The following is a 14349-nucleotide window of genomic DNA, read 5'->3' on the forward strand; positions in this document are numbered from 1 at the left end:
CCAGAGTCAATAGTAAACAAAACTTTCAACAATTTTGAGTGTTTACAATCTTTTAAAGTATTATGTAGTTAGGAATGCATCTTGTTTTGCATACTATAAAGGTCAGAGGGCACTAAGCTAGACCGAAATTCCATGTTAAGTTCGTAATTTTGTAAATATCTGTGACTCGAATTCATTCCTCGATATTCCAAATTTATGGCATCCGGCCTCACAAGCTGCAACTGTTGGACTTTAACTGTTTCCCTCTATCATCAGCAGTCAATGTATGCAAATCATGGGACAAGAACATAGGCCTTTTGATTGGTGGTGCTTTGAACGGGCCACCGGTTAGTCTCGATAATTTCCCTTGACCACAAAACGTCCATTTCAAATCGTTACCCACAACTCCTTTGAACATTCTAAATTTAATGTCATTTCCTGCATTAGTTTGTACTGTAGCAAAATACTTTATTTGGTGACCTGGTGGATGGCTTCGATGGCTCCCTTTGCATAACCGTATCTACAGTATAATTATGCATCAGATAATGAATACAAATTACGCGCATGTCGAGCATTTGCATGCTGGCCCTCCACCAACGGCAGCAGCATGGAAATTAAAATCGAAAATAAGGCAGACCTGCGGAATTCTGCCAGCTAATAAGTTGATGGCAAGTTATGGCAGACCGGGCCTCGGGATGGGACTGGAGCTGTGGAATAGGTAGCCAGGTTCTCTGGCCGGAGCATGTAGCGCAGTCGAAGTAAGAGCAATCACATGCATGCAACGCTGCTGCAGGGCGTAATTAGCAAATAATGCTGGCCACTTCGATGGGGGACTCGGGCGGAGGTGAAGGGACCGCGGAGGCGAGTGGAACCCTTGTTCCTGCTTACTTTGTTAGAATCAACAACGCCCCAGTCGCCAGCTAAACGGTGTTTGCATACATTCCACTAGTGCTAATGCACGGCAAGTAAAAGGGTTAAAAAACACAGCTAACAGGTAAATTAAAGTGTATGTTAAAGGAAAAATCAAGTTTTTACGGTTCAAATCGCAAGGAATATATATTCTAAATCAGCATTGTTTTTATTTGTGTTTATATATTTGCTAATCCTACAAACTTAGAGTTGATCTATTACACTGGATACAATTTAAGTCGACGAAATCCTCCAGAGATCAAACCTTGATGGACTCCCTGATTTAGCAAATGGCATAAAAAATGTTTTCTATGGTACCATTTTTTTAAAAGTGTAAGTGTCCCGTTTTTCACCCGTTTTCACGCCATTTTTAATCTCCAGTTCTGCTTAACCGGTTTCGGTCAAATATAACGTTCATCAAATTTCCCTTACATGCTAAAGGGATAGATTTCCTTATAAAGATGCTAGAGCTGGACAAAATTTGAATAAAAAGCTAAAACTAGAGATCCGATAACATAAATAGTTCTTTAATACTACACGCATGAAAACCGAAAATAATTGAATCACTTTATCTTGAAGATGGAACATTTACGAATCGAGCAAGCTATTAACTTCGAAAATCCGCCTGTAAACCGATTTTATATGGATTTTACTGACTACAGCCGCTAACTTTCCATAACCAGATACTTTTCCAGGTATTTTTCATTACACGAAGTTTAATTTACTTTGTGTTTCATTGTTTATATATAATGGTGTTTTATCTGTAATAACAGTGAATTTTTCAACGAAGCAAAGCCACCTTTAACTTTAGTGATTTATAATAAAATGTGTCTACTTAATATATGTAAACTCACCACTAGGATAGCTTGCATAGATTTAGATGCCATCAATAAAGTGAACTTTTCTCTGTGTGCGACTGATAGTCGACAAAATCATTGGCAGCTGTGTAATTTGTGGAAACGCCCCCCACCTTGACCAGTTTGTCGCCTGGCCCGGCTAATGGCCACTTAATAACGCCCATCCCGGGGTTCCCCGCCCCACGCTCAACGCTCCACCCTCCTGCATCCTGGATACTGGATCCTGGGACGCCATCTCCACCTGCATGCTGCATGCTGCGGGACAGCGATGCGACCGGCGATAAGCGACCGAAATTGTCTGCGTCTGGCATTGATAAGCCAAATGACTTTGGCGTTAACGCACAGACGTACGGGAAATACCTCAAATCGGGGTTGGGCTGCTGGCTGCTTGCTGCTGGACACCAGGCGAATAGCCAGGACTCTCGGGGCACGCAACTTTTGCAATTGTAATTTCGCAAAGTTTCTCCGGACTGCTCCGGAGGAAAGGGCGGGGCAAATGCATTTGCAAGATAGATTTTTGTTGTTAGATGCCATTTTTCGCTATAATCCAGCGACAGGCAACAGACAAAGGACGAGCTTTCACTGCTTTCCCTGCTTTCCCCGCCTTTCCCCGCCTGTCCTGCTTTCCCAGCTTTCACTCGATGCGTGCGCCTTTGTGTTTTATTGCATGTCATTTCCGCTGCCGTTTCCTCCGGCCGCTGGCATACTTCTGATGATTGGTCTGCTCCTGTCTGGCGGGCATCCTGCCACTGCCACAGGCTCCGGCAAATGCAGTGCAGCCATTATGTTTATCCTGCCACACACACACAGCACAGTCGTACACTTGTACATCAGATATGGCTGAATTTATATTTCGCATTTCCGACGCTCATTTTTATCATGACCGAAAACTGGGGGCCACACACTCCGCCATCGAATTGTAAATGTGCAGCTGCCGTACTTGTTTTCCTAAGTGGGTGGCAGTGGGTGGCAGTGGGTGGCAGTGGGTGTTCGGGTGGACAAACAACCGGGAGTCAAGTGCGGCGACTTTTATTGGAGCCGTGACTGTATGGCACAATCTGCCTCTGGCATTCGACTGCGCTTTTCATGCGATTGTTTCACGTATTTTTAGCGCCCTCAGATCGGCTTTTATTGCGAAATTGCACCAAACTTTATTCGCATTGAATCAAAAGAGTTTAAGTGAAGATTTTGAAGAAGTTAAAACAGGCCACAAACAAGATTTGACTGAGGGGAATTTTAAAAACGCTTTAGATAAATTTTAAATAAGTTAGATTCACATCCATGACAAAATTCTAAGGTTTAAATACAAATTACTTTAAAAGTGGAAAAGTTAAGACCACATTTAATACAAAAATTAATGCTATACCCCGACTATAAAAGGCATCACAAATGGCTTTATTTTTTAAATTTAATTGACATTTACTGATTTATTCTGCTCCTGCTACGGCATTTAAAATCTTTTCTGAAAAATACAAAGTGCATAAATTTTCAAAAAGGATATTTTTATGTCAATATCTGAAAAATAAATATACTGAGGTCAAAAACGCAGGCTCTGCTCAGTAGGTAACAATAAATATATAATGTACATAGTCCCAGTTTTCACCTAAAAATAAACTATTGTCATTTAAATCTTGTTCAACAAACTCATGTTGAATTGATATTAAAAGCAAACTTTAAGCTGAATTGTAGAAGTCATACTAAAATTTAATGGCATCCGGTTACGACTGAAATCTACTCCACTTCGATTAGTTTAAAATGTAATTGACAGTGAAATTTATGGTGTCTGACACAATAGAAAAATACTTCACCAACATTCCACGTCTCATTCGCAAAATTCAGTTATGAAAATGTTATTAACTCCTGCAGAGTGAAATGAAAAAAAATATGTAATTTATGTGGCCAGTGCAGGAGCTTATTATTGCAGCCATTTTCCGCATTTGGCCGGATCCCAACCTCCATCGAACCTCCCACTATCGACTGGAACGGGACTAATGGCGCAGCTTTCAGCAATTGTTTACTGGCCCATTAATTAATACAAATATAAATTGGCAATATGAGTGCGTGCTGCTCACACTCGGCTCGAACAGCAGCGGCAGCAGAAACAATGAATCAAGTGTAGGCCCGGATCCGGTCCGGCGTTGTCCGTCCGTAGTCCGTCCGTGTTCCGTGGGTTTGGTCGAACCAGGCGCATAAATAACCACGAAATGGCCGAGCAAAAACAGAAATGAAAAAAATATGTGTGTACAATATATACCCATCGCACATACATACATATATATTTAATGCCCTTCGCCTAGAACGTTTAATTAATTTTTAGCGTGTTCCGCAGACCCCCGAAAACCGAGCAGCAAAAAAAAAAGAAACAATTATTAATATTCGCCAGGCCCAAGCTTACGAACCCACCACCCTCTCTTCCGGTCACGTTCACACTCCCCATTTTGGAACCATTAAAAAGGATACATCATCATAACTAATAATAATCATGTGCCGGACGCAGTCGCTTTCGCTGCCCTCGACTTAAAGAGATAGCGGAAGTCGCCGGGCGAAATTGGGAGAAAGTGGGAGTAAGTGCGCACGGCTCGAATTAAATTAAGCATTATTGATGGCGGGACACAAGTCCTGGTCCTGATCTCCGGCAACTGTATCCGTCTGGTATTTATCGCACCGTAGCCTCTGCAGTTACCAAGTCCAACAAGTCAGCCATGAAAAGTCAGCTCAAAACCAACACAATGGGTCGAAATTATAAATTAGTGAGCAGAATAGGTGTACAAGCGATGATTTAGCTTCGATTCAGGTCCTTAAAATTACACCCAGAAACAAAATCACGGCAAATCCAAATATTTTCACTTTGAGCCGCGAGGGGCGTTGAGTTTAAATCAAGGTGTGTTATTGTTATTTATTGTTATTGTTATTTAAATTTTATTTAAAGTATACAAAAAAGTAGTTATAAATTAAAAATAAAAATTTTAGTCTACAAATCTAACCAAATAAATATGTTAATAATTACGCTATCAAGTTTTTAGTTTATTTTGATTAAGTTAATATTTTGAAAAACAGTGTTACAGTAAAATATTTTAATGTTTATATTAACTATGGGGTTTTTCTATGGGTGTACATATATCTTTTAACAGTAGTCAAGTTTACTGCTACCAATGTTGCTGATGGAGCAGATTGTAAATAAAGATGACTACGAAACGTATCAAAGTATACTATCATAACATTAATGCTAAACATCACATTATTTAGTAGGCTTTGACTTAATGGTGAAAGAATATAATTATAATCTAGTTTTATAATGGAACTGGCCACATGAATTTCGATGGGAGACCGGGTGGGTGTTATGGTCAGAGTTTTCGCTAGGGTAGGCAGTATTTTTAAAATTGCTTCTAACTGTGCCTAAAAGTATGCTATGAAAAATAGAAGATTGCTTTTTAAAATTTATCCATCCGACTTTCAAATTTAAATGGAATAGTTTAATCCCTTCTTAACCTTTATAAATGATTTTAAATGCTTTATTTTGCTTTACATTTAATTAACCAAGAAATGAAGGAACTAAAATGTTTCTAATTTAAGCTATGTCGCAGTCAAAATTTTTTTCATAATTCTCTACCAGCATTCAAGAACGTATTTTGATCTAAGAGAATATTTTCTCAGCCCACTGTAGTAGTACTTTCGTGTGTGGCATGCCAATTTGATTTTCTCCCGTATCATTAGCCAAACTGACTTGGACTTTGTCTAATGTGCAAATCTAATTAAAGCTGCACTGGACTAAAACTCGGACCCCATATGTGCCTCGATGATGTGTGTGGGTGGTGGGGGTGATTTCCTTTACTGGGTTGTAGCCACTGTCCCCACAACAAATACCACAAATAATCATAAAACTAATGCCGCAGACTTTTGCAGCTCCCTAACCACTCTTTTGGAAGCTGCTTGCCGAAAACCAGACAAGCTCTCTAACTGCGGTCTGTTTGTTACTTTGTTGCGTATTTATTATAGTTATATTTCCTTTTCCTAACTGGCGGGATTTTATTTGGTCTCGGTCCGACTGCAGCATTCGTATCTGTTTCGCTTTGGCTGTGGCTTTTGCCTCGGTTCTGCCCGGGTTAGCCCCATAATTCATTATGAATTTATGATCGGCGGGGCTTGCAATGTGTTTATTGGCCAAGCTTGAGGTGATTTGAAAAATGGTTTCCAGATTGAAAATTTAAAGTTCCCTAAATTTGTTAAAGAAACACAAATACAAGCTCTCATTTATTTTGTGTAAATCACTAACACATGTTGCCACTATCGATAACGAGTGTTTCGCCAGCGTTTGCGATACAAAGAAGACAAAAAGAATTCCGCAAAGTGAAACTTTTAATTAAGTCGGGACTGGCGACTGCCTCTGCGGCCTAAGTAGCTCAGCACAACAATCTAAATAATTAAAATATGCAAATGCCGCCTAATCCTGCCCAGCGACACGTACACGCAGACACAACAGTCCGGAACGAAATGGAGCTGCGGAAGTACTTCATAGTACCCGTTCCCCTGGATAGGAGCATTCGGGGATTCGGGGGATGGGACATGGGGACAGTCAGACAGTCAGACAGCCAGCGATTTGCTTAAATTATTCATGGCAATGCAGTTTGGCTCGGAGGGGGGCTGGTGTCAGCTCCCCCAAAAGCAGGTAGTAAATTAAATAAATGACTCGGCCGAAGCGTCGGCGTAAAAGTTTCAACAACACTTTGCAGCAATTAATGCCCCGCGACTCTCGGATGTGTGCTACGTTTTATTTTTTTCGGCCACTTGGAACTAGGAACTCGTCTGGCGGCAACTGATCCGCCCGCTAAAATATTCAATTATCGAAGTGGTGCATAGGCTTCGGCAGCTTTTATGCCTGCCATCGTTTTGCCTAATTGTAAAAGTTTTATGTGCAGCGTTTTTTTAAAGCCGGAAATTTTATTCGTGTTTTTACAACTTTTTTTTGGGTGGTTGTTGCTGCTTGCTGGGAATGTTTGTTTCCGTTTGTTGTTCAAAAGAGAGAAAACATAATTTTTAATTTCATTTCTTGCCGCGTTTTTATTGGTTTTTAATTTCGCCATTGCAGACATGGTCCGCCGCTTGTCCTTTTCCGGCGCATGTAAACAGCGTCCTTAGAAGTTGCCTCCGAAAACGGACGCTCATACTGATTCCTCCGATTCCCCCGATTCCGGTGCTCCTGTGGCCCACCACTGTGGCACTAGCTGTCATAAAGCGTTAGCGTTGCTTTGTGAGCTGCGTCGTCAACGATATAATCATCGTGCTCATCATCGGGTTGCCGGCAGGACGGACTCCTTCCCGCTGCGTGCAAATATGCTTTGTCTATGGCGTTCGTTTTAATTTTTTTTGCTCCTTCTGCTCCGTGTCTCCTTTGACTGTTGTTGTTACTTTTTCATTACTTTGGCTTAAAATTGATATGAAACTTTTTGCCTGCGAGCAGTCCTTGCCATCAATACGCTTCGTGTTTACTCTGGCACACACATGCAAACGCTCTGGATCCTTCTGTCGGACCGTCTGTCTGTCTGTCCATCTGTGTGTCCTCCTGTCTGCCGGAGTGTGCATCTGTGGCTGCTCGTGCGATTGTGGCCAGTTGTTTGGTCGCCGTCCCTGCTTTCATGGGTTTTTAATTACGACAAGAATAACAATATCGTGTGGTCCCAGCTAACCGAATTTGACCAGGTCTTTAAATGTCTTCCTTCAGCTCGCCGCAAACAATCCAATCAAAACGATAAATTCAATTCAAAATGTGGAAATCTATTTGCTGGCTCAAATCAAATCTCTTGGGCTGAGCAGCTTAATTCGATTGCCAAAACGTTTATCTCTAAACTTTATTATCGCAGGCAGCCCAGATATTCCCTCAGATTTGACTCATTGTCGGCATAGCTAAAATATCGCTTAAATATTTGATGTATCATGCATACGCCATGAGGGCTCGTCCAAAGAATAATGTTAAGCCCTTGAAAAAACAACCACTGAAAGCGGAAAAAAACGAAGAAAAATGCTAGGTAAACATTGCGCATACGCCGTGATGGCCCCTGAGGTAGCGAAGCAACACTTGCCGCCAGTTTTCAGGTGGCAGGGCAAAGCGCTAAACGCTGTTTGCCATTCGGATATCGAAAGTTATAAAGCATGAAATCAGTGCCAGCCACCGCCATGTGATGATGATAACGAGGGTGGAATCGCGGGTGGCATCGAGGGGCGTCGAAGCGAAGGTAAAACTTGGCGGCATATTTAAATGTGGCTGCAGGGCAGACACAAGCGGCCGGGGTTTATGGGGCTGATGGGGTTGGGTTGTTGGCTCCGTGTTTGCATTTCGCTTACAGGCTCTGGCAGACAGTCAAAAATGCCGAAAATGTCTCCGCAGTTTCCCAGTCTCGCTGGCTGGCTGGCTGGCTGGCTGGAATTTCGACAAACAGGAATTTCCCATTTGCAGTGATAATCAAAGGCCCGATCAAGTTGCAGGCCTAGGGCGGCCAGCCACTCGAAGACGAACTTAAAGTTCGGCCCAAGTTGGGCCGCAAAACAAATGGAGTTTTCCATTTTGTCCTTTGGACCGCAGGCTTATGCTCTTAATTTTCCGCTTGTGGTTTTTTATTTTTGTAATTTTCTACTTTGTGGCCGCGGGGAGCAGCAGATGCACAGAGATAGTTGCTCGCCTGTGTAATTATCTGCTTATGCTTCCCTTTTTGCCGTCATTACAGCTGCCTTTGTGGCCATATAAAGTTGTCGCTGTTTTGACGTTTTCCAGCAAAGCTGCTTAGGAGCTCCAACCTGAGCAAGCGGAAATTGCACAGAGGCGGAAGTAATTGGCAACGACATCGGCAGCCAGGGAAAGAGCTCCTCTAATTTGTCTCGTAATTAGCAGAGCTGTAATGTCCTCTTTCTGGGCGAACTCGAGACCAATCGAGATGTGGTCGACACTGGCAGAGCAATCTGTTTGGCTTGCACTTCAATTACTTGTTTCAATGCCGCAATTACCATTCATTTGGCCAAACATAATGTGTCCCTGTCAACGCTGGCTGCTCTGGCTGCATTGGCTGCTCTGGCTACAGTTGCGGTGAAGCCTGGAAGACGCCTGCCGTACACCTTGTTGTTTGCACCTTTGCTTTGGCAATTTACACATGGCAATGGCAATAATAAATCAAAAGTGAAAATGCAAATATTTTCCAGGCACCAGCAGGCAGACGGCAACCAGCAGCAGCCAGTGAAGCAGCCAGACAAACATCCTGCAGGAAGCTAGACAATGTGGTTGTCCATGGGACCGGAGGACCGAAGGACGAAGGGGGAGGGGCTCTGGAGATTTATTGCAGGTGCAGTTGTAGTGGGGGAGTACGACACAGAGGCATCAATAAATAATTGGAAAATGAATGCTTTGCTTATGAGAGATTTCGCAAATGACCCGACAGACAATGAATGGAATATTTGATGGGCCAACCAAAGGGGTTGGTTGGACTAAGGGCACTCAATCCACTGGCGACTAACTTCCGGCACTTAAAGTTAAGCCTGAACCACAGATCCCCCAATCCAAATCCACTGCGGACTCGTGAATGAAATTCCCAGCATCAACCGCAAAACAGGCTACAAAGTTCCAGCATCAACTGTCAGCAAATGCCACAATTAAACTGAAAATTAACAGCGAAACAGCAAAAGCAAACTGTCAATACGAGTGTCACCCGTGACAGTCAGTTGACAATCGCAAATGAGCACGGGCCACAGGACCAGGAACCAGAGTACACATGGACATGGAGAGACGCCAACGAGGCCACTTGGCGGGCTGCGAAATAAACTCATTATAGCAATTTATGCAAAACGCTGCCACCGCAATTGAAAATCCATTTAAAATTGAAAATGCCACCGAAAATGTGGGCCACCCTGCCCGGAAAAGCCGCACCACCCTCGATCCTGGCTGTTTGCCGTGTTGCGGTTACTCCCCCCAATTTGCCACCCTTTCCCTTTCCCTTTGCCTTTCCCTTTGCCTTTCCCATTCCCCTTGCGTTCGTGTTGTGTTTGCTGAGCTGCCTTCATTGATGCATATGAATTCAATTATAAAACAGCGAAACCTTACAGGGTGTGTCCGTGGGTAAGAGGGCGTTGCGGGGGCGTGGCGACCGCGACCACAACTGTTCTCTAATGAAACAGTTTTTGTTATTTTTTACAAAAGCGAGAGCGAAACTTGTTAATTTTATGCAGCAGACAATGAGGACTCGCAGGACCCGATACTGTCAGGCTGTCCCTCCTTCACTCGGAGCGGCGCATTTACATTTCCGCGGCATTTGAATATTGCCTGTGTAAAAATCAAAGGACCAGCTGGCAACAGGAGCAAAGCAAACTGCAGTTAGCATACACTGAAGCAAAAGCTTAACAATCAGGAGCGGTAATATGTTTTTAATGCGCTAAAGTAGGAGGTTTCGCTTACACTAGCGTATTTCACAAAGCCTACACCCAAAAATAAATGAAAAGTATAGTTTTAATAAGTGTGTCTTGAACGTAAACTTCAGACAGTATTAAAGTATAAGTGTCATTTCAATACTAAATAATGTATACCAAAGAAGCTTATTTTAAGCCACATAAGTTATATTTCATTTTACAATAGTTTAGTTTTTATGACAATTTATATTTTTGGGCGTATGTAATTAAATTATATAAAACTTATCTTCTTTATATGACATAATTAAACTATTGTCATTTATGCAATATAGTTTTCATAAGCATTTTTACACCCAAAGGGGTATTCCTTAGGTATCCTTATTCCGATTACGTATAAGTTTAGCAAAATACTGCTATGAACAAGTCTTATAAGCTAGAAGGATTTAACTGTGTTCATAAATGACCCATAATATCTACGAATTCTTCAGGCAGACAAATGAATTGTGGGATAAACCTTCTTTTGAAGCTAGTCAAGAAATCAATTTTATATATCTTTATTTCTTTGGATGGGATAGGCTTGCTTTAAGTTAAATGCTTAACAATACAATAATTCAGTTACAACACATTTTGATTTGAGCAAAGACGGAGACCATGAGCAACTTGGTGGTATTTTCTTTCAGTGCGACGTGAAAAAGTAGAAGCCTAGAGGAAGTTCACATTCTTGCTGGTCGAGGGGCGGGGCGGGGCGGTGAGGGGCGTAGGAGTTCACCTGCCACCAAATGGCGGGCAGCAGGCAACATAAATAACGGGGCAAAACACAGAACACAAAATACAAAATACAACACAAAAGGCGTTCGGCCGGGCAAGTCAACTGGTCCGCACTTGACACCTCATAATAAAATTAAGTATACGCCACTCGAGCCGGGCGATAGGAGCAGCCCTGCGTTGTTATTTATGCGCTCGCCAGGACACCCAGCGCCGAGCACAGCGTGCAGTCGTCCTTCTTTGAAGTTTATTTGCGTACTTCAAGTGCGCCTGCCGCCGCTCATTTCAATTTTCCGGGCGCGTCCTCAATCGTTGTTTTGTTGTTTTGCTCCCGTTTTAGCAGGAGCCTTTGTTACCATTGCCGTTGATGTTTATGCTGCTGCCGTTGCCGCTGGCAATTGTTTAACTAGTTGGTGTCAGTTATAATGAATTTTAAATGAAGTTGTTGTTGCTGCTGGGCCGACATTAAGCGATCTTTCCGGCAGCGGCAGCAGCAGTTTATTTGCATAATAAAGGACATGACTAATGTTAATTAAATTGCAGCAGACAACAACTAGTTTTGGGGCGTTTTAATTAAAAGCGCAGGAGGACGGATTGCTCAAATATTCAAATTCGATGGCCCAGCCCGAAAGTATGCAGGGAAATTGGGCAATGAAAAATGCACAAGGTGAAGCACATTCAAATCAATTCAACCAATCCAACTCAATCAATACGAGTCCTAATTGCTTGGAAGACCATATATTTATTTATTCATATCTCTGTGGAACATCTTTCTTAGGCAAACTGAAAGCCACACTCCGACACAAATCCAAATCCTTTGATATCTGTAAATCATACTTTTAGGCACTGCCAGCCAACTGAAGTCGCAAACAGAGCAGAATTCTACTCCGCATTCATTTGACTTTATTTCAAGCACAACATTCGGCTGTAATCTACAATCTATTTTGTGTAACAATCTAAGAAGCCAATTCAAAGCGTTGCTCCCCTCGTGCAGCAAACTATTTGCATGCCAGGATTCAGGAGCCAGGATCTAGTATACCGACTCCATGCCAGTGCCAGCAGTCCGATTAAATCCTTTCAAACGACAAGCATATGCAAATGCCAAACAACCAGCCAGGACCACAGCCAACAACAACTTTTTGCATTACTCGGATTGCCGGCCAAGTGAATAGGGAACGGGATGGGGATCCTTTGGTGCCGAATGGATGCCGAATGGATGCCGGTTTTTTCGTTCTTTTCGGTCTTTCAGCTCATTTGCTGGTGACGCCACGCAACATGGTAAAGTAGGAGTAGGACGCATTCAGCAGACTCTGAAACATGGCCAAAGTCATGGGGTAAACGTTGCCAACTCTTATCTGCGAGATGAAATGGAGCGCACCGCCCCCGAAATGGGAAAGGATTAGAATCAAGGACTCGCAAATGAAATGCGTTCCCATTCGCCCACCTCCAAGGGGTTTTGTGTTTGCATCAAGAAGATCAGGAGGGTTTTGCGGAACCGAATGCTCGCCTCGTACCAGGGCACATTGTACACGGCCTCCGCCACTCGGTTGTTCTGCAGAAAGTCCGCAAGAATGATAGAATAAGTATTCATTACTTTTAAGAGCTCACCTCGATGGCCAAGTCGTTGGCGCGATTGTAGTAGGTGAAGAGCACATAGAGCATGGTGAAGATATACATCACAATCGAGATTATTTGGGTTGGCGAAGTTATCTGGAAAATCAGTAGAATGTTATATAAAGATCGAGCAGCCAAACTCAGAAGTGCCACAGAAGGTAAGTGAGTTTCGAGTATAAAAACCTTTCGAATCTGACTTCTGTGACACCCCTGATAAAGTCAGCAGCCCACAATGTTGAGACAGAAGAGCAGCGAACAGATTATCGAGCCAAAGATGATTGCTTCGGCCGCCACAATGTTGGTTACCAGTTGGTTCAGCTCCCTCACATAGCTGAAATGGAAATGAGAGGCTTAAAGTTCCCCCGTTGCCCAAGTCCCTTCACTTTGCGGCTCACCCCAGCACCCGGGTGTGGTACCGAATGCAGGAGGTCAGCCTTTGGAGGCGGACCTGCTCCGCCTGCTCCGCCCCGCCTATCTGGCCCAGCATGTGCACCAGGATCTGGAGCATGGCCTTCCCGAAGATGGCCAGGCCGGCGAAGAGGCTGACGAACGGCATGTACATCATGGACAGCAGCAGGGGCGTGGGCAGCTGGGCCAAGTACACCACTTCGTACACGGGCGTGCGGGTCATGTTCACTCCGGGCAGAGCCACGCCGAAGGGATGAGCTGGGCGGAGAAGATTGGAGAGTCAGTACGCACAGCAGGGGGAACAGTGTCCCACGTTTAGAGGGAACGAGATTAAGGCATACCTCACAGCAAAACAACATATGCACCATTGTCTCGGGTGATGTATGTATTTTACGGGCCTAAGCAAGCACTTTTGATTTAATTTTTTAACTTTTAAGAACTTATGAGATTTGAAATACGTTGTTTCATTAATAGGTAAATTTAAAAATAAGCGTTTCAAACCTTCTTGAGTTGGAGCAGTTGGCCTGAGACTTGTCGGGCTAAATGTTGTATAGGTATACTTAGCATACTTAATTTTAATTTTGTAAACTAAAAAAAAAACTTTGGAACGATATTAAAAAAATTATCAAACACTCGCCGTGTTTATAATTAACTTTTAAATATTATTTTTCAAAAGATATGAAATCATGATATCTTATATCGTAATTGGTACACAAAACGTAAAGTAACTCTTTTAATCAGTTTCACTTGTACACACATAACGATACATAATTCTCTTAAAAAAAAAAAAACGTTTGTAAGTTTTCAGCTAATCCCGTTAAGCTTAATCCACAAACAAACAAAAACTTTGTTTTGGCTTTAAAATTTTGTAGGCCTGAAAATCAAACAAAAATTAAACTCTAAGATAACAAATATATTACATTAAACAAAAAGTATCTCCAAGCGGGTGTCTTTTCTGTGGTTCTTCCATTTTCATAAAGTACTAACCTCGCTCCTCCCTGAAAAGCGGCGAGAGTAGGGCGCCCACGATGTCCAGGAAGGAGGCGGTCAAATTGAGGATGGCCAGGCGCCGGGCCTCGCGCTCCGCCGTCCTCATAATGCCACGCCCCCACTCGTCCGTGGACTCGTGAATGGAGTTGAACAATGTGGACAGCTGGTCCAGGAACTCCTCGAACTGGACTCGTTTGACTATGACCAACCAGGTGCGCATCAGGGCGTTGAAGATGGCCGAGAAAAAGAACATGTTGAGGATGAAGGCGGGCAGGTCGCCCCACATGCGCAGCAGGAAGACGAACTGCATCAGGTTCATGGCAGTCACGGGCAGGACGAAGGCGAACTTCCGCCAGTTCCTGCCCGGAGTGGGGTACAGCACGGCCAAGTGCCGCCACATCCGCACGTTGATGCCCACCAGGCCGATGTCCTCGATTGCCAT

The 14349-nt window shown here is 43.2% G+C and overlaps 1 protein-coding gene across 1 annotated transcript; it reads right to left on the reverse strand.

The window, feature by feature from the left end:
• Positions 1-12145: 12145 nt before the first annotated feature.
• LOC108147337 (odorant receptor 43a) lies at positions 12146-14349 on the reverse strand. The gene is made up of 6 exons (XM_017273765.1): positions 13905-14349; positions 12905-13175; positions 12741-12840; positions 12504-12605; positions 12340-12447; positions 12146-12250 (listed from the first exon to the last, which is right to left on the reverse strand). Exons 1-6 carry the CDS (start codon positions 14347-14349, stop codon positions 12146-12148), a joined length of 1131 nt encoding a protein of 376 aa, XP_017129254.1.

The sequence above is a fragment of the Drosophila elegans genome, unplaced genomic scaffold (assembly GCF_018152505.1).
Source record: "Drosophila elegans isolate 14027-0461.03 unplaced genomic scaffold, ASM1815250v1 contig_133, whole genome shotgun sequence".
Lineage (NCBI taxonomy): Eukaryota > Metazoa > Arthropoda > Insecta > Diptera > Drosophilidae > Drosophila > Drosophila elegans.